The sequence below is a fragment of the Trachinotus anak genome, unplaced genomic scaffold (assembly GCF_046630095.1).
Source record: "Trachinotus anak isolate AG129_WGS33_773 ecotype Australia unplaced genomic scaffold, CSIRO_AGI_Tana_v1 ptg000024l, whole genome shotgun sequence".
Lineage (NCBI taxonomy): Eukaryota > Metazoa > Chordata > Actinopteri > Carangiformes > Carangidae > Trachinotus > Trachinotus anak.
The window spans coordinates 13,916,342-13,936,160 of record NW_027273875.1 but is presented as its reverse complement, the minus strand read 5'-3'; the positions used below and the strand labels follow the sequence as shown (position 1 = coordinate 13,936,160).

At 40.4% G+C, this 19,819-nt stretch overlaps 3 protein-coding genes across 5 annotated transcripts; all 3 read left to right on the top strand.

Annotated features, from left to right (window-relative positions):
• Positions 1-1,099: 1,099 nt before the first annotated feature.
• Positions 1,100-5,431, top strand: mmp30 (matrix metallopeptidase 30). The gene is made up of 10 exons (XM_071460594.1): positions 1,100-1,371; positions 2,943-3,190; positions 3,300-3,448; positions 3,525-3,650; positions 3,737-3,898; positions 4,044-4,200; positions 4,371-4,501; positions 4,584-4,743; positions 4,829-4,932; positions 5,017-5,431. Exons 1-10 carry the CDS (start codon positions 1,264-1,266, stop codon positions 5,118-5,120), a joined length of 1,449 nt encoding a protein of 482 aa, XP_071316695.1. The 5' UTR covers positions 1,100-1,263; the 3' UTR covers positions 5,121-5,431.
• A 753-nt stretch (positions 5,432-6,184) lies between these two features.
• Positions 6,185-12,237, top strand: acat1 (acetyl-CoA acetyltransferase 1). 2 transcript variants are annotated; one of them, XM_071460600.1, is made up of 12 exons: positions 6,185-6,340; positions 6,937-6,984; positions 7,075-7,192; positions 7,535-7,630; positions 8,153-8,253; positions 9,027-9,170; positions 9,451-9,601; positions 9,944-10,039; positions 10,158-10,271; positions 10,576-10,640; positions 10,968-11,125; positions 11,828-12,237. In XM_071460600.1, exons 1-12 carry the CDS (start codon positions 6,290-6,292, stop codon positions 11,946-11,948), a joined length of 1,263 nt encoding a protein of 420 aa, XP_071316701.1. In that variant the 5' UTR covers positions 6,185-6,289; the 3' UTR covers positions 11,949-12,237. The 2 variants fall into 2 exon arrangements, with proteins under 2 accessions (XP_071316701.1, XP_071316702.1); XM_071460601.1 differs by having other exon boundaries at positions 6,228-6,329.
• Positions 12,238-13,373: 1,136 nt separating this feature from the next.
• Positions 13,374-19,819, top strand: tmprss2 (transmembrane serine protease 2). Of its 2 annotated transcripts, none has more exons than XM_071460495.1 (15): positions 13,374-13,468; positions 14,252-14,425; positions 14,551-14,607; positions 14,800-14,992; positions 15,975-16,067; positions 16,182-16,298; positions 16,437-16,566; positions 16,976-17,092; positions 17,226-17,266; positions 17,899-18,067; positions 18,194-18,366; positions 18,479-18,574; positions 18,814-18,956; positions 19,060-19,212; positions 19,554-19,819. In XM_071460495.1, exons 3-15 carry the CDS (start codon positions 14,578-14,580, stop codon positions 19,560-19,562), a joined length of 1,464 nt encoding a protein of 487 aa, XP_071316596.1. In that variant the 5' UTR covers positions 13,374-13,468; positions 14,252-14,425; positions 14,551-14,577; the 3' UTR covers positions 19,563-19,819. The 2 variants fall into 2 exon arrangements, with proteins under 2 accessions (XP_071316596.1, XP_071316597.1); XM_071460496.1 differs by having other exon boundaries at positions 13,419-13,473.

The following is a 19,819-nucleotide window of genomic DNA, read 5'->3' as shown; positions in this document are numbered from 1 at the left end:
TCTTGGAAACCTTAACTTTGTCCTCTCTTAGCTCCCTCTCTTGGCTTCTTTGTTTATTACACCCACTGATACCAATCACCCCAAAATGAGCATTCTGTTGGTGACTTGTGTTCATATGAATAAATGACTTTTAATCCCACTCTGCCTTCTCACTGTACAAAATAGAAATTATTTTTTTTATTCAGTTCAATTCAATTCAGTGGTTCTTTACTGTCATGGCAGTTTGAGAAAAACACTATTGCCAAAGCATCAAAATACAATTTCCAACTATTTATACACTTCCTACAACTGTGTGTGTCTAGGTCACACAATCAGGTCTTTTTAATTTTGAGACAACATTTCGTTCATTTGGGATCACATAACTGAATTGGTTAAAGCAAATTAATGTAAAGTTAAAGTTTCATTGAATGATTCACAGTTCAGGAGGAACAGCATCATTACACTTACACACATTATCACTGATACATTCTCAGAATTTGCAGACACACAGTGCAGCAGGATGCACTGACAGCTTGCTTTTGGCATCTGCGCCAGATTTCTTTGAAGTCATCACAAAGTGTTTGCAGGTCTTTCATAATTTCACAAAAGATAGTAAATAAGCTCAACATCTTAGATTGTCATCTCTGATGAGCATCCATGACAGAAAGGCGCTTCCAAACAGGCTCAGGGTCAAACAAGCTTTGCAGAGAATGTCAATCACAATGACAATCAAAGCTGATAATCACACAGTGGTGGTTGTTGGTGTCTAGACTTTGCCCCAACCCCCCCCAGCAAAACTGGGAAAAAAAAAAGAAAAAGAGAGATGGTGCCAGCACATTTGGTTTTGCAAGTTGAGAGAGCAAAAAGTAACAGCAGAAATCAATACAGTTACTTCACCAACACCTTTACAAAACTCGGGAAAACACAGAAACACTGCATTCCTGTTGATGGTTCGTACAGTACAATTTCAGATCAGCATCATGTTCGTACAGGTGCGAGCTTCTTCAGCTTGACTTTATCTTAAATCTCCTACCCTCCGACTCCCCCCTTCACCGCTGCAGTTATCTAACTCCTGCTCTTCTAATGGGCCTGTTCAGACACTTACAGGAATGTTTTGTTGCCTAGTCATGTGTCTTTGTCGGCTCTTGCATCCAAAACACTGAAATTGAGTGTTTCAGGATATAACCAACTATTGTATTCCAACTCAGCGGCTGAGTGGAGTCTGAGAGGGACAATAGATAAAGTACCTGGAGTTATTGCTTCTCTACCGTAGAAGAAGGAATAATGGAAGGTGCACTGGCTGTTAAAACAGTGTTGGTGGTGGTGACTGTAGCACTGTGTGGAGCTGTGCCCACCACTTCACCCAGCCAAGAAGAGCTCTCTAAAGCCCAGGTAAACATGAGGCGTTCTCAACGTTGAAGTATTGCAGTGTTTGTTGGTGTTAAACCTGGTGACATCGGGGAGGGAAGAGCATTCAGGGTTTTTTAAAAATCTCTTTTAACTCTGAATATATCATTTAAAAAAATTAAAATATTTTTTTTCAATTTTGTAACATTAAAAGGAAAATATTGTCCAAAATATTAATTAAATATTTATTTCCTACTAAAGCCTCTACAGGCTTTTAAAGTCAGCTTTACAGTATTAAAACTGGTTTGAACAATTCAAAGTTGGGGTTCAAAGATGATAACATATGTACCATAGTTTTCTCTGGAGAGGAAAAATATCTCAGTCAGTATCACTTGAGAACTGTCACCTGTGTGCCTCTAAATATGAGAAACAAAGTCTGCACATGAGCCAATCTGTGTCACACATTATATCAGCCACTTTGGCTCAGCTGTGTTATTGCAGAAACTTTTTAATGATTAATGTACATTTGTTTGTGGAGGCTTAATGGAAACATTTTACATGGTGAACAATTTGAACCATCAAACAAGCATTACAGGCAACATGGCATTTTCAATATGGTGCTTTTTTCTTTAAGCACATGCTCAAGGTATAGTTTCAAATATGCTGGAAATATGTTAGTGTGAATGAGTATACTGTACATCTGTAATGCCAACTAATGGTCTCAAGTAGAAAGTACCAGCACTTCAAGGAGTAAGTTTGAAAAACGATATTATTATTAAAGGGAAAGTAAACTTGACTTAAGTTACAATACTATCCTCAGGATTTCAGGGTGGATCTGTTCACACCCATGGTCACTGGCAGTAAAAGCGAATGTGGTTTTATACTGAAGGATCCAGAATCCTGAGGACAGATAACTCAGTTATTGGCCTTTTACCATCATGCATCTGATTTCATGCTGAGCGCAGCACAAGAAGTTTAGCACACAACAGCAGGGCACAGGAAGGAGAGTTGGTTATCACGCTGAGGAGTTGGAACTGCAGTCTCTACAAGCATAAACCTGTAACAATCCCTGCATCATTTATATGGTTCTGCTGAGAATGACAGTGCTGTTTTGTGACAGCATTTTAAATGAATGGTCAGTGTTAGCACTAACCCTGGAGACAAAATAATAATAGGTAGTTTGAATACTTTGAAGCGGCAGTGGGAGGTAGGAAATGCTGGGCTGGTGTTAGTACTGATACTGTACTGAGGATGAACAGTAAACACGAGATGATATACATGCAGCCTCTGAATCCAGTCTAGGAACAGCAGACTCCACCACTAACTGTGAAAAGGACTATAGAGAGAGATCATAACTGAATGTATATGCATTGAATGGCTATTGCAGAAAAAAAAATTAAGACCAAAATTGCATCAAATATGTTTGGTTGATTTGCATGAACTCCAACTTAACTGACAGGAAAGGGGGTAGAGAGAGAGGGGAATGACATGCAGGAAAGAGTTGACATGCAGGAAAGAGTTGCCTGCATCTTGCGCTCAACATGGTACGCGCCCTAACCACTCGACTACCGGGCCGTCCCATATGAGATTTTTTTATGTCTGTTTTCTTCATCCAGGACTATCTATCTCAGTTTTACTCTGGTGTGGGCACTAGTTCTCCTGGGAGTGTCTTGCGCAGCTCTCTATACTCCTTTGAAGACAGACTCAGAAAAATGCAGGAGTTTTTTGGCCTGGAGGTGACAGGGCAGTTGGACTCCAACATCCTGGAAGTGATGGCTCGACCCCGCTGTGGTTTCACAGACGTGACCAGATATGGCCACTTTGACGGTCAGCCAAAGTGGGACAAGCCTGTGGTTACATACAGGTACTACACAAGGGCAACAAGTCTGTGCATGCACTTCATCCAGGGATAAATTACAATCAAGCCCCTGTTAAAAGACTCTTAAAGCATTTTCACTCTGACTCTACTGTAGGATAACTCACTACACACCAGACTTGAGTCAAAGACAAGTGGATGCCACCATAGCCAAGGCTCTAAAAGTCTACAGTGACGTCATTCCTCTGGATTTCATGCAGATTGACAGCGGCACCGCTAACATTATGATCACGTTCCAGAGTCAGGGTAAGGCAGCACCTTCAGCACCTTCAAAAAAATGTTAGAGCTGGTGATAACTTTAATCCTCTTCTCTCAAAACCAGACCATGGAGATTTTGCTCCATTTGATGGACAGGGTGGGGTCTTGGCCCATGCGTTCTCCCCTGGAGAAGGCAATGGAGGCGATGCCCACTTTGATGAAGATGAAAGCTGGACTCTGACCTCAGCAGGTGCCGTTAAGGAAACATTGTTATTGCGATGATATGATTGCACAGCTGATTGTGAACCTACACTAACTTGATCAGTATATGTGCAGGAACCAACCTGTTCTTGGTGGCAGCCCATGAGTTCGGCCATGCACTGGGACTGGCCCACTCTCAGGTCCAGACAGCTCTGATGTATCCCACCTACCAATATGTGAACACAGAGGGGTACAAGCTGCCGGATGACGACAGACAGGGAGTACAGGCTATCTACGGTGAGAGCCAAAATAATTCACAGACTGGTTTTTGCAGCTTATCGGGTTATTATTATACAGAAACTGCACTGTTCATGAAAGCACTGACAAACTCTCCTCAAGGGTTTTGTCATTATTTATTTTTTTATTTTTTTACTACTTAAAGGAGTCAGAGCAACATTAGCTGAACCAACTGAACCTGACCCAAAACCACAATCTAGGCCTAAACCAGATCCTAGACCGAGACCAAACAGGTGCAGCAGGCACCTGACTTTTGATGCTGCAACCACTGTTCGAAGAAATCTTTACTTCTTTAAAGATGAGTGAGACATTTATTTACTAGTCTTTGATTTAATCGTTTAGGTTTCATGTTATCTCCAAAGATGAACTATTATTTTCAAAGTTAAATCATATACTATTTGAGTTAAATGCTTAAGGTAGGATTTATTTTTTTCTCTGTCAGCTTATCAAGGATTTTTTGTTCCCTTGTCAGATATTTCTGGACAAGTGGCCGCTCCTGGGACGGCATCACTATGAGAAGAATTCAATCTTTCTGGTCTGGAATCAACAAAGTTGATGCTGCTTATGAGTATAAGAAAAGCAATACTGTCATTCTCTTCGAAGGTACAAAATAAGATTTTTTGATAGATAAAAAAGCACAACTTTAGAACAGACAATAGAAATTCTCTACCTTTTCATGTCATAGAGGACCATTACTGGAAGATCAGAGGAAACACTCTCCTACCTGGTTATCCGAAGCCTCTCAGTGAGTTTGGCTTCCCACCATCTGTCACCAAGGTAGATGCTGCTGTCCACGTGTCATTTACAGGCAAAACCCTCCTCTTTGTGAACAACAAATACTGGGGGTGAGTAATGAGAATAGCCATAAACATAGGCTGGATGTATATATAGACAGATATTGATGAACACTCCTCCTCACATTACTTATAGCTACAATGAAAGGAGGGGCAGAATGGATCCTGGGTACCCAAAGTTCATACACAGAGAGTTTCCTGGGATTGGCTCCCGAGTGGATGCTGCTTTTGAGAGTAAAGGTGGGTAACAGTGAAAGGATGGTCCCTCTGCTGTATCATAATGTCCCTGTTTGGCCTGATATCAATAATACATCCCCTTTTCAGGTTACCTGTACTTCTCCTATGGATTCACACAGAGAGAGTATGACTACACACGAAGAAGAACCATTCGCACTCTGTTAAACTATAAATGGATGGATTGCAACTAAAGAATAACCCAGTTACACACAAATACGCACGCAAAAACACACACACACACACACACACACACACACACACACACACACACATGCACAGCTATAAGCATTCAACAAAGTCATCCGGACTAGCTTATTGTAGCTTTTAACTAGATATCGCCAAGATAAATAAATAGCTTGAAGAAGAAATACAATATAAAATTGTATAATAATGCTGTGGGCAACAACTGCTTATCATGTAGCTAATGGTTTCTCTTTGACATGCAACATGATTTAATCAAGCATTAAAAGGGAAAAAATAACAAAAAGAAATGTGTGATAATGTGCCTTTGTCATGACTGAGTATGTAATGTAGAAATGTAGTAGTGTGTGTGTGTGTGTGTGTGTGTGTGTGTACTTGTACTTGCTACATAGTAAGGACCAAAAAAAGTATTTTACTAACAGAGTGAGGACATTTTGGGAAAGTGAGGACATTTTGGACTTTTAGAGACACCTTCAAATCACATTTTGAGGGTTAAGACTTGGTTTTAGAGTTATGGTTAGAATTAGGTTTAGGTTAAGGTTAGGGTCAGGGTTAGGGTTAGGCACTCAGTTGTGATGGTTAAGGTTAGGGTAAGGGGCTAGGGAATGCATTATGTCAATGAGTGTCCTCACAAAGATAGAAATACAAGTATGTGTGTGTGTGTGTGTGTGTGTGTATCAAACCAGGATTGTGTGTGTGTGCGCGTGTGTGTGCGTGTGAGAGAGTGTGCGTGTGTGAGAGTGTGTGAGAGTGTGTGTGTGTGTGTGTGTGTGTGTGTGGATTTAACTCAGGGTGTTGATTAGGAGACCATTCATCTCTACAGCAGGACCTGCATGACCTCAAGCTGTTGCAAAAGAAAAAACAATCACATATAGTCACAAAAAGGCAAGACAAGGTTAGTTTATTTATATAGCACCATTCAGACACAAGGCAGTTCAAAATGCTTTACAGAGACATGGAAATACATAAAAATAGACATTTAAAAGACCGGCAAGAAAGGCTTCTATGGTAAAACTACAACGACCATAATGCCCAGCCGACCGTGACGTCAGGGCTACACACCTCTCCTGTGATTGGCTGATGTATTTATCCCTCCGCTGCGTGTCTGAAGGTGAAGTGGGTCTAAGTGTGATTCACAGTCCTCGTCTCTCAGTCCAAAATGTCATCCAGTGGACTTTTAACCATGCATGCTCAAATCTGTAAGCGCCTGGTAAGTGTGGGTGTGTAAAAATCTCCTTTTCTGTTATATTGCATGGGTTAGCTAGTTGTAGCAGCAGTCTTCCTGCGTGTAAACACAAGGCCTTGGTCAAGTTGAAGCAGCTCAGCTAAGCTTTTTGTGTCTGCCTGTCCTTGACTGTAGCAATTATCAAAGAGCCTGAAAACACCTGGTAACTGCGGCAGGTGGCTCAGTGGTTTGGTGAAGCTAAATCATGTCACTGGCCCCGTTTTTGTACACGATGTAACAGCATCGTCCTTCTCTCAACAGGATAAAGAGAAGCTAACAATTACAACAACAACAACAACAACAACAACAGTATAGTTAGCTAACTGAGAATATGAAACGCTATGGTACAAAAGTCTTGTCACCTAGCTAAAATAGCTAACATTCCCTGCCTCTGCCTGCTCTTATTCTTAGCATGGCTAACATATTTCTTATTAGCTTTAGCTAACGTGGTCAAAAAGTGATTCATTTGACCCCAAAATGATATTAAATTTGAACAACAATTCTGTAAATACTGTAGTAGATGTTAGCAGTCCATCATGTATGAAAGATGACTTAATCAGGTCGTTATCATGCTGTTGCAGGCTCACAAGTACCTGTCCAGAACCTACACATCTCGCCCCTCGCTCAATGTAAGTACACTGACAGGAATTTCAAACTGCCATCACAGTGACATGTTTGGACTGAACATGTTAATGCTGACTTGTTATGGATGTTTCCAGGAAGTCGTCATTGTCAGTGCAGTCCGCACTCCAATGGGCTCCTTCAAAGGAAGCCTGGCAGCAGTACCAGCCACCAAACTGGGCTCCATAGCCATTAAAGGAGCCATAGACAAAGCAGGTAGGTTCAGATGGTTAACATGAAATTGGAGAGAAGTATTTTCCTCATTCATTTGTTAGTGCCCTCGCACATTTTTAACCAGACTTCCTTGTATACTGGGCTCATTCTGAAACTGGCCATGATAATAATGTTTAGAAGGGCAAGATATAGCGTAAGCTGATCATCATCATGATCATCAACAAATGTGTGCAAGCATGGCTAAGCTAAAAATCAGATGAACAATATAAAAATTATAAATAAGTGTTGTCATGTTCTCAGTTTCACATGAGTGGGTGGATTGTTGCATCAGTTGATGGTGGTTGTGTATATTTAGTGAGTTGACTCATTGCTTCTTGTGTTTAGGAATCACTCCTGAAGAGGTGAAGGAGGTCTACATGGGCAATGTGCTTCAGGCAGGAGAAGGACAGGCCCCCACAAGACAAGCCTTGCTTGGTGCAGGTGTGGTCACACTATTATATATTTTTGATAACTAACCACATTCATATTACTGGCATTGCACCAAAAACACTGACATCCAGGAACCAGCTACACATGTGCACAAAACAAGGACTGCCATCTCTCTAACTCCACTAAAAGGCTGACTGTAAGCAGCTCATTGATCCTGTTTATGTATACATTTCTAATCAGATCCTTCAGGTATGTCCAAGGCTTCAAAACTTTATCTCCAGCAGATCGGTGAGGGCTTTTCTAGGATTTGTTAAATATTCCCAGCTTCTCAAGTTGAACACTGGTGTCATTATTGATATTAATAGTCACAGGAAGGTTGGAAGACTGTTAGGAACATGATTGACAGTTCTGTTTTTAGCACACTTATCACTGTCTAACGGTATAGCACCAGTGTCACATATATAGCTGTGTCCAACTGATGCACACAAAAGCGTGACTGAGGGTTGGTTGAGAAACTTTTATTTCATTTATTTATTTTTTCTGATGTTAGTATGTCTCTGATTGTCTCTCCAGGCTTGACCCTCGGCACTCCAGCAACAACCATCAACAAAGTCTGTGCCTCTGGGATGAAGTCCATCATGATGGCAGCCCAGAGTCTAATGTGTGGACACCAGGTAACATTGGCATTAAATACATTGGAACTCTGCAGCTTGATAAAAGCTGCTTACAGTCAATGCAAAGTGCATAGTGTATACAGTCGTAACCATTGTTTCGGGGGGACGACAAAAAGACCAAGAAAATATAGACTGCGGATTCCTCTCACACATAGCATCTGCCATGAAATTGGTCTTTAGTCATGTATTTTAAAAACATAAATCTTATTCCATATAAGATAATGAAGGGCTTTATCGTGACCAAAAACAAGCTTTGTTTACCATAAACTCTAACAATATGATAGGTCACCACAGACTTTGGCTCGCTGGGTTACACCACTGTGGGAATTAGTGACGTTGTAAGAGACACAACTGTATGAACAGGAGACTGTGGTTGTCAGATGCACAAAAATACACTCATATGATTATGTGAGTTTAGATGAAGAGTCGTGTGTGGGCATGTGCAGTCGCAGGACACACACACACACACAGGTGTATGTACACGTGTGTCACATGTGAGTATGCACATATGTTTGCATAGCAGAGTTGTACTAATCACACGTGGGACTGTACGTAAATAGTCACAGGAGCGTATGTGCACGCGTCCTGTCTGGTGTGCGTTTTCTTTTTCCCAGACTTTGTCATTGTGTCTCACAGTGTGATCCAGGGCCACCATTTCTGAATGACAGATTTGACCATGTTTCTCTCACAACTGTCAGTTTAGGTCTCAGACAGCCCAGCATCATGCAGAATAAAGGGGCCTTTAAACTGTGACTTTGACTGTGCAATTTCAGGATGTGATGGTGGCAGGAGGTATGGAGAGCATGTCCAACGTACCTTATGTGATGGCCAGAGAGACACCAGCCTACGGAGGCGTGAGGATGGAAGACCTCATTGTTAAGGATGGACTCACTGATGTCTACAACAAATTCCACATGGTAACCATAAACTTTATGTTAAATGTTGCCCTGCTGGAAATATTTAGAGCTTAATTTGTTTTACAGCATCAATTCAAGTTTCAGAATTACTTTTAAAATATATTAAATATTTACCTATAGGAAATCCAGATTTAAATTCCATCTACCCATTAAGTAAAAATAATTGTGTATATCATGACATGTCCCACTCGTTTGTCATAAGACATAAGATGAATTTATAATTTAATTAGATTCATATTTCACCTGTTTGCCATTTCTTTTGTCTTGCTTTTTGTAATAGGGAAACTGTGCAGAGAACACAGCCAAGAACTGCAGCATCACCAGAGAGGAACAGGACGCCTTCGCCATCGGCTCTTACAGCCGCAGCAAAGCAGCATATGAGTCTGGGGTGCTGGCCAAGGAGATTGTACCTGTCAGCATTCCTCAGAGAGGTACAGCAAGTTCGCAAATATGTTTCTCGGGGGGGCATGCGTCTGACATTATTCATTTCCACAGCAACGCACGAGATATGATAAAACTTTATCATCCATTAGATTTGCATAAAATGGAAAGTTGTCTTCAGCAATCTGTGTAGAGACATTTATAACTGCATAACATATGTAAATTAAACAAAATTCATAGATAAATTAAACAGCATTGCTCATGGGTTGTTTTTTTTGTGGGCCTTTCTGACCCACCTGGGTCAGCTTGGTGCTGTACCTAACTGAGAGATTCCCATACCAGGACACGATGGTAAAGGAGACAACACTCACTCTGTTGATGTGATGTTGTAGGCAAACCTGACGTGGTCGTGTGTGAGGATGAGGAGTGGAGGAGGGTCGACTTCAGCAAAGTCCCTAAACTGAAGGCAGTGTTCCAGAAGGAGAATGGTAAATATGCAGTTGTGATTACACTTTCTTTCTTTCTGTCTTTCGTTCGTTCATTCATTCATTCATTCATTCATTAAGCCACTTGTGGGTGATTGGTTTACTTCTACTTGCTCTTTAGGCACGGTAACAGCAGCCAACGCCAGCACGCTGAACGATGGAGCTGCTGCTCTCGTTTTAATGACAGCAGATGCTGCAAAGAGACTCAATGTCACTCCACTAGCAAGGATTATCTGTAAGCTTTACACACACACACACACATATGGTAGGTCTTCAGGAAAACACTAGACTGTTTGGTTGTATTTATTCTACAGGTTAATAGAAGTAGTTTAAAGCAATATTCTGTTTGTTGGATTGTTAGATATGTTTATGCAATTGAAAAATGAAGCATACGTCTGCACCTTGAGTAATTCTTAAGGAAGAATGCAGTGTTTATGCTTATATTTAGGAAATTTAGGATTTAGGATTATCAGAATACCTGCCTGTATTTGTCAGAAAAACTGGTACATAAAGAATGTTAATTTTTTTTCCCCATGTAGCTTTTGCTGATGCCGCAGTTGCACCTATTGACTTCCCAATTGCCCCTGCATATGCTGTACCAAAGGTGAGTACGAGGCTGTACGCAGTGTTTTATTTATTTATTTTCTTTTGTTTGTCTGTTTTTTGAGCTGCAGTCATAAATTCAATTTTTTTTTAATTTTTTAAATTTGGTCAAACTTTGCGCGTATGGAGCTAGTGGCAGGGCAGTGAACCTGGAAGTGCCCTATGCTGCTAAAACAGTGATGTAGTATATTACAATTTTAGAATGTTGAAATCCAAAAGATGAGACTTATTTTACCAAAATGATAAAAGATGTGCTGTGTCTGCCCTACACAACTTTCTTCATTGATGCAGTTTTATAAGAACATCCTAACTTGTGAATGTGTGTCAGGTGCTGGAGGCAGCGGGGTTGAAGAAGGATGATATCTCCATGTGGGAGATCAATGAGGCCTTCAGCGTGGTCGTCCTGGCCAACATCAAGATGTTGGACATTGACCCAGCAAAAGTCAACGTCAACGGGGGGGCTGTGTCCCTGGGACATCCCATTGGGTAAGCAACTCGACTGGTCGTTTCTTTTGAATCAGGGATGTGACCTAGAGTGAAGAGGAAACAACAAAGATAAATCTGTTAAATGATTCCCAGGAATATTTGAGTTATGAACAAGGTGTGTCCTGTTTTCTAAAATTATCTCTCCTCCTCTATTTTTTTTCTCTGCTTCTTCCTTGATGTGGACATTGACTTCTGATATTTTTTAAGTGTGCTCCAGTAAAGTAGGAGACAAAAGGATCACGTGTAACTTATGAAGCAGTTCAAAATTAAATTATAAAAATATACAGAAAAAGTGTCATTTTCAGGAAGTATATTTACAATTTAGGCCCATATTCAAACTTGGCCCATAAATCATGGACATAGAATGACTTTCAAGACACTGTCAAATATTAAACTGTCACTTGTTTTAACCTTTGAACTAAGTACTTTTATTGGTATTGTAAAACATCTGTTTGCATTTATTTGCAGATACATGTTTGTTGTTGTATAATCAGGTCATGATCATCACAACCCCTGTCTGCTACTTCTACTGAAGAAGTAGCCCTAATTATACTATACTTTGCTCTTACACATAGTAAACGGACCTCTCCTATCTTCAACACTGGACTAGCACCCACTTGATATCTATGAAAATCAACACCATGAAAGCACAATAGGAAAACTTTGTTGATTATTAGTGATGCTTTATTTTGTCTTTGTCAGGATGTCTGGGGCGAGAATTGTGGGTCACATGGTGCACAACTTGAAGTCAGGTCAGTACGGGCTGGCAGGCATCTGCAACGGAGGTGGTGGAGCTTCATCTATTCTGATTCAGAAGTTGTAGGAATTGTCATGTCTCCTGTCATACACTCCTTAATACACCCGTTGAAGTGTGTGTTGACTGCCTTTTGGTTCCAGAAGTCTGTAAGCTCCCATTTACTATGAAGAATGCATCTGTTACAACTTCTACGCCTGTTGCCTTAATCAAAGAGCAAAGTAGGACTCCTCTCACATGACATCATGACTCCAGGTTGAAAGCACTCCTCTGTTTGACTAAACATCTTGTGCAAAAAATGGATTAATATTTAACTCTGTATTGAAATGGTTGAATAAATACTGTAGTTTTTATGAAACCACTGTTGTGTTATTGATCTTTATCGACTGAGCATGAGGTTGGTGTTTGCTAAAGGTCTGACAGCCGATGAATCACGTTTCACAGCTGGTACATTGCTTTGGTCTTAAAATTTGTCTAAAATTTTGATTACAGTAATGTAGAGTTGCCACTTGATGTCGCCATTTTCCTTGTAAAGTGTTTGCCATGTTGCGGTGGACTCTGTAACATGTCACACACACACACACACACACACACACACACACACACACACACACACACACACACACACACACACACACACACACACACACACATATATATATATATATATATATATATATATATATATATATATATATATATATATATATATATATATATATATATATAATTAATTTTTTTATTTATTTATTTTTTTTAACTTTATTAACAGCTAGTTAAAGGATCAGCTCACCCAAAACCTTTATTTTCCATTTACCCCTCTTGGCATCCAGCCATGCAGATACTGGACACTGAAGTTACACTGAGGGAATTTCAGCTGTAGTGTTTAAAGCAAAAAAAAAAGTGTCTTATCAGGAAGAATGGGGTTTCTGAGGTGAACTTATCAAAATCTGGGCACCTAGTCCAACTGTTCAAAATATGCTTGGACAAGCAATGCCAGGGCTAAGGAAAGGTGATGAAGATAAATCTCAGTTACCAGTTTTTAGCTACACATACCTTTACTTAATATCTGATAAATAATCTAACAGACCTGCATGAAAGTTTTAAGGGCCAGTTTTTGTTTGCTCCCATGTCTGAGAGGTGTTGACTGGTCATTTTGAAGGTGGTTTGTGGTGCTGTTGAATTGTAATGCATTACAGTGATGGGTGTTTCTACAATTTTGTCCACCCCGCTTTTATCAATACAGTTACACTAAATAAGAGAAACAAGACAAGTCACTTTTATTAATATAGTGCCAAATCACAACAACAATCACCCATGTACTTTAAATGCAAGATGTTTAAAAGTAAGGTTGGACTGTTAAGTCAGTATAACATTAGGTTCCTCAAAGTCTTTTACTGGATGACTCTTGTCTTTCATTTTTTCCTTTCCCAGCCAGTTAACCCAGTGAAATGCTAAGTTGAATATTAACGGGGTCTGAAACTCGTTTGGCCATCAGTATTTGTTCGCCCACTTGCCCATTTGTTACTGATTAAACACAGTCAGGAGTCAGGTGATGCTTGTCTTCAGGAAGATGGAAAATAAAATGGGTAATGTAAGAACTAAATCTATTACACCTTTTCATTCGATATAATCTTTGTTTTTCCTCTAAGCCTCTGTCTGAATGTTGGCTCTGAGTCAAACAAGCAGTTAACAACCTGTTGACTCCTCTCGCTCATCCTTAGTCACATCGTTTACATTGGTGTCACAACTCCGGTTACTGGAAGTCATTATGCTGAACTTGTTGAATTAGCCATTATTAAGAAAGTCCCACTCACTTAATATATAAATATACATACATATATATATATATATATATATATATATATATATATATAATGTTTTAGGCAAACATTTTAGCAACAGCAGACTGTTACAGCAGAAACTAGTGCATGTTGTTCTTGAATGTCTGCAGTTTGAAGAGGAGGGCTGTGAGGTTTCATGCAGTAAAATGAGAGTTGAAAACACTGCACATGTGTAGATATTTGCTGCTCAGGAATGTAGCAGCAAATACTCTATTAAATGAATATGACAGAGCTGATGGCTGATATGGCTGAATGTCACTGCTGCACAAAGTTACACCCTAAACCTACAGAATACGATGCACGGGACTATAATGCATGTAAATCACAATATACGTAAACGTATACGAAATCTGAACTGAGTTTCTAAATTAGAAATTAGATGAAATAACAAATCAATGCCTGGCCACTGATGGATGAACACCTCATTGTTTTCACTTCATTCACCTTATCCTAAAACCTGGCTGTGAACGCATGATAATGAGTGTCAGGGCTGACCTCCACCAATACCTGCTCTCTTTCTTTTTGAAGTGTTAAATAAATAAAGTGGCATACAACAGGCTGGCTTGTGCACACAGACGGAAAAGGTGTGGTCGTGGCTGTTGATTACATGGAAGAATGGAGAGAGCATGAGACAGAGAGGGAAACAGGGAGTGGAGGAGCAGAGAGAATCAGAGCGCTGAAGGATTTTGTGGGAATTTTAAGGTGGGTAGAAATCTAATCAATAATGTGGATGCATGTCTACTTTACTTTTACATGTACTTTACTTTTTAATTTAAGAGTAGTACTTCATTCATCTTTAACTTAAAACACTGTTTAAACTGTTCCAGGTGTGACAGTCTCCCACGTCAGGCAGTATGACCAGTTTCAGTGTGAGTAACAATCAGGTACGTTCAGTTTCACTGTTAAAGGCAACCTTCCTAAATGTCTTCAAACATATTGCTGTCACGTTTTTCTCTCTCTTTTTTTTTTGTATCAGTTTCACACCACATGAAATTAATGATTTTTCTGAATAACATCACATCACATATTTACCTCCTTCTCTGTCAATGTTACACCAAGTTTCTCTTTACCTGTAGGCAAATGGTCCCACCTACGACAACATAGGGTTCCGGCATGATGAAGGAAGATCCCCGTCATACAGCCCACAGCAGGGGATATACCCCTCCTTCCCACAACAGGCCCCTAGCTACGTTCCAATGACTCCCAGGACCATCAACACACACCACACTGTAACACCTGGAAAACCACATAATACAGCACAAAAGAAAGGTATGGTAATTTTGACTTTCTGTCAGTTACAAGTGAAATATACACTCACATGCATCCACTGCAGCTTCACAGAATTATTAACTCATTTTTATTTTCACTTTAAACTGACAGTTTAGTTTTACTTAAAGCAAGAATGTGGACGCTTCTTCAGAGGAAAAACATGATTCCTTTTATAAATGAGAGCAGTAAAACACACAGTCTTAATATAGTCTTACTTGCTCTGATATGACTAAGCAGCTTATGGTGCTAAATTAGTTAACTGTTGTGCCACTGTTATACTGTACCTCTATGTTACCAGTGTATCATTTCCAGTGCTATTAACCCATAATTATCACCTGTGGTCACCGTAGCCATTGTTACATAGTCTCACTAATAGATTTACTTAACAAAGACTTATATTTCAGTATAAAAGGAAAGTAAACTGATTTACAGTTGGAAAGCAAACTGTCTGCCCTCTGCTTCCTTCCTCATTATGGCCATGTAAATACTTCATCACTGCACTGGTGAAATAATACATAGAATCTCATATGGGGCTGTATGAACATGGTGAGGACAGGGGAGGCTGCTGGCCCTCATGCTACTTTTAGAAAATCAAGGTCCTCCCCAGCTTCATTCAAAATTTCAATGCACCCCTCCCTCATATGTCAGAATAATATAATGCTGTCGAATTGGTCCAACTCACAGGTTCAAAGCAAAAAATTATGGAAAATTCTTGGACAACATAGCAGTAATTTAAAACAACACAAAATTAGCATCACGGTGTGTATCATGTGTCTCTGGATCCTAACTCTGTCAAAATGCTAAACTCTCCTCTCACTTGTTATAGAAGGTAGTGATTCCACTAGGTTAGACCTCGTGTCTGCAGTGCAATATCTTCTCAGCCTGTTATTTGCTTGTCTAATTCTATGCAAATCTTATAGGACGTGCAGTCACTGGCATGTAAAACTCAGCCATTTTGATGGCCTTTTATCTTTCCTTGCAGGAATAAAGAAATGTCACTGGAAATACATCCTGTCAGCAGCTCTGTGTGTGCTTCTTGTCCTGGCAGTGGTTGGCCTCTTGCTCTGGTACTTCTGTAAGTTCAGCTGAAGATCTTAGCAGCTGCCTGAAATGGTGTTTGTCATCACAGGGATTTTGTGTGAGGCTCCTGTGTGCTCTATACTGTATGTGCCTGTGTGTGTTTTTGCAGTATACTACCAGTGTTTACTGGGGAAGTTGTGCAAAAGTGGTGGGAAGTGTCTGAGCTCCTCACAGTGGTGTGATGGTGTCACAGACTGTTCGGGTCGAGAGGATGAATCTCAGTGCTGTAAGATGTTCAAAATCAACACCCTAATTTCTTACACACACACACACACACACACACACACACACACACACACACACACACACACACACACACGTACCGTAACTGTGAATGAACCGCACTGTCCTCTCTGCTTCACAGTTCGCCTTCACGGGACCAGCTTCATGCTGGAGAGTTACTCGTCGGGCAGCCAAAGGTGGATGCCTGTGTGCCCTGAGAACTGGGACAACAACTTTGGCAGAGCTGTGTGTGAGCAGATAGGCTACAGGAGGTGCTGACTGTCTTCTCCACCACTGTTCACACTGTCCCACCTCTGTTCTTACTGCTGCATACAAATTTGACCTTTTTTCCACACAATGGATTCTTGTCAGAAAGGAAAAGCTTCTGAAACAATACATAGACTGTCCCATAGTGCTGAAGTTCACACTGAAAAGACAGCAGCTATGTTAAGTAATGTAAGAAGGCACAAATGGTCAGATTACTTCATTAAAATTGTAGAATTAAATAGAATTTCCTTAAACAAACAAAAATAGAAAAGAGATATTGTTCATATTGTGCAGATTTACCTACAGATTCTTTCTTCTTTCTTCACAACTGTAATCAGGGGGAACCTCCCTGATTACATTATGTTTGTCTTACCTCACTGATCACATGACTTCATCCTTGTGTCTGCCCCACAGCCAGGATTATGTGACCTACAGCCAAACCAGTTCAGGTTCTTTGGCCTCCAAAGGATACCTGAAGCTGAAGCCTGGGAGTGACCATGAGTCTCAAATACAGTCACAGCTCGCTTACAGGTATAGTTTGATAACCAGTACCACAATGATGAAATTAATTTCCACAGTGAGTGAGTCTTATTTCTCTCTATGTGATGTGGAAATCCTTCTGATTTCCTTCCTTAAATATCAGTTTTTGTCCTTTTCTTTGCAGCCAAAGTTGTTCAGCCAGAGCTGTCACACTTCAATGCATTGGTAAGCTACTGTTTTAACTCAGACATAAATGCAACGCTGAAATATGTACAAAATCATGTGATATGTGCAAAGGTGCTTGCACAGCTACATTTAGCTAGACAGTGGGACTTCCTGTGGATTAGGGGACCAATTATCCAAGAGAACCGAACTTTAACTTTACCTGAATTCAAGTTTTCCTTCTTTGTCCCTCTGTCCCAGAACTCCATGTCTTTCTGATTATAAAGCAGGTCTGGGTTCTATATTAATACTATGAAAGTATCAAAGCCTCAGTCCACAGAGAAATGCACACAGCCTGTATTCAGGAACTGGGCCTTAAAACCAGCCGTTAGGACTTCTATAACTTTGTGATGTCACAACAAAGCAGTCCCAAGCTCCGCCCAACTGGACCTGAGTGTTTGCCTGAAATCTGCTACAATTTTATTCAATCATTCAGAAAACAGTCAGCCAATCACAGACTTCTCGTTACCAGAGCTCCAGAGAGAAGCCTGACTGATGAGACGTAAAACTACATTGAGATGGGTTTTGGTTCTTAAAACTACAACTATATCTTCTTGTGGATATCAACACTTCAAAAGAAAATGCCGGAAACATGTAAAATATGGGACCTTTAAACTCTTTTCCTCCATCTTCAGAATGTGGACAGAGTTCAGCAGCCCCAAGTACTCGTATCGTAGGTGGTACGGAGGCTGTAAATGGAGCGTGGCCGTGGCAGGTCAGTCTCCAGATTTCTGGTCAACACATTTGTGGAGGCTCGATTATCAGCCCTTACTGGATCCTATCTGCTGCACACTGCTTCCAAGAGTGAGCATCTATTCTTTATACCAATAACCATCCTTCACGCCATTTGATTTTTTAAAATCTAATTTTGACAGACATTCAGGAGGAGAATCTATTGCCTAGTGCACATCTTTCTGTTTTCCATTGCAGGTACTCCCGTCCTGATATATGGAAAGTATACTCTGGTGACGTGAGCTTGCTCAAAATGAGGTTTGGCACTGGCAAAGCTGTTCACAAAATCATTAATCATGCCGAATATGACTCAGAAACTAATGACAATGACATTGCTCTACTAAAGCTCTCCACACCTCTGACATTTTCAAGTAAGTGCTTATGAGTAAAATTCATTTTTCATTACATGGAATGATGATGTGACCTGTAAGTTGATTTCAGTATTGATAATGACAACACTACTCATTGTTGTTGGTCCCTCAGGAACAGTGAAGCCAGTGTGTCTCCCCAACTTTGGCGTAAACCTCTCTGCTCAACGTCAAGCCTGGATCACAGGATGGGGAGCCTTGCGCTCATCTGGTGAGTTCAGCACTAAGGGAATATGTCCAACTCCCCATGTGTAGTGAAACGGAGAATGTGAACCATGTTGACTGAGAGCCCGGCAAACAAAAGTCGCTTTTCTCTTCTTCCTGTAAATTATTTGTTCAAGTCTTCCAGAGGTCGCCTGCTTTTTAAGGCTTAAAGCACATCTAAGGGGACAGTACTTTTTAATGCTTGGCTGAGCTAACTGTGGGTGTACTATTATTAATTTTTCTCAGGACCAGCGCCTGACAAACTTAATCAGGCCCAGGTGACCATTTACAGCAGAGAGACCTGTAACAGCCCTGCAGTGTTAGGCGGACAGGTCACTCAGACCATGATCTGTGCAGGCAAACTGGAGGGAGGAGTCGACACATGTCAGGTTAGTCTCTGTCACACACACACACACTCACACACACACACACGCACAAACACAAACACAGTGTGACCTGGCTTGAGACATACATTGCTCTTGTATGCTGCAGGGTGACAGTGGAGGGCCCCTGGTAGTCAAGGAGGGAGGTGTATGGTGGCTGGCAGGGGACACTAGCTGGGGGATTGGATGTGCTTGGAAGAACAGACCAGGAGTTTACGGCAATGTGACCTACTTCATTGACTGGATATATAGACAAATGCAGGTACAGTATATTAATGCTGTAGAGATGTATCCCCCTTATTTTATCACAGATATTTTAGGTCTTCTGTTGTCAGATGCTTGAAAGTGTGTTTTTAAAAGCAGAGCAACGTAACGCTGGAGTCCTCATGCTGGTTGAAGTTCAATGTTTTCTTATCTTTTGGCTCCGCTTTGGTAAATCAGGGTAATGGTTTAGGAAAGAATAAGTCGGGGCATGTGACATTATCTGAATCTAATAGGCATCAGTGACATGTAGTTTAGGTTTCATTATTCCAGCTTCATTAGAAGTGAAATGATATCCTTACACGGGGCATCTTGTTCTAACATTGTTTTTTATCCTAACAGAATGAGTGATGGAAACATCGACCAACATGAAGACAAACCTCTTTCATTAATCAGTTACTTTATCACATACTTTGCACTTTGAATCTGAAGCTCTGATGGAACTGATGAAGAAAGATTTATTTAAACAAACAAAACAACTATTGTCCAAATAAAACTGATGTATCGTTTCATTATTTCTCTACACTCGTTATTACCACAGATTGAACGGTTGTATTTGAACAAAATCAAGCTATTTTGTTGTAATAAAACAATTTTTTGCACAAAGA

Coding starts and splice junctions, on each gene's coding strand:
- mmp30 (XM_071460594.1), top strand. CDS start 1,264: ATGGAAGGTGCACTGGCTGTTAAAACAGTGTTGGTGGTGGTGACTGTA. Junction 3,651..3,736: donor CTGGACTCTGACCTCAGCAG/GTGCCGTTAAGG, acceptor GTATATGTGCAG/GAACCAACCTGTTCTTGGTG. Junction 4,502..4,583: donor TACTGTCATTCTCTTCGAAG/GTACAAAATAAG, acceptor TTCATGTCATAG/AGGACCATTACTGGAAGATC.
- acat1 (XM_071460600.1), top strand. CDS start 6,290: ATGTCATCCAGTGGACTTTTAACCATGCATGCTCAAATCTGTAAGCGC. Junction 6,985..7,074: donor CATCTCGCCCCTCGCTCAAT/GTAAGTACACTG, acceptor GGATGTTTCCAG/GAAGTCGTCATTGTCAGTGC. Junction 8,254..9,026: donor GTCTAATGTGTGGACACCAG/GTAACATTGGCA, acceptor GTGCAATTTCAG/GATGTGATGGTGGCAGGAGG.
- tmprss2 (XM_071460495.1), top strand. CDS start 14,578: ATGACCAGTTTCAGTGTGAGTAACAATCAG. Junction 17,093..17,225: donor CAGTCACAGCTCGCTTACAG/GTATAGTTTGAT, acceptor TTTTCTTTGCAG/CCAAAGTTGTTCAGCCAGAG. Junction 18,957..19,059: donor GAGGAGTCGACACATGTCAG/GTTAGTCTCTGT, acceptor TGTATGCTGCAG/GGTGACAGTGGAGGGCCCCT.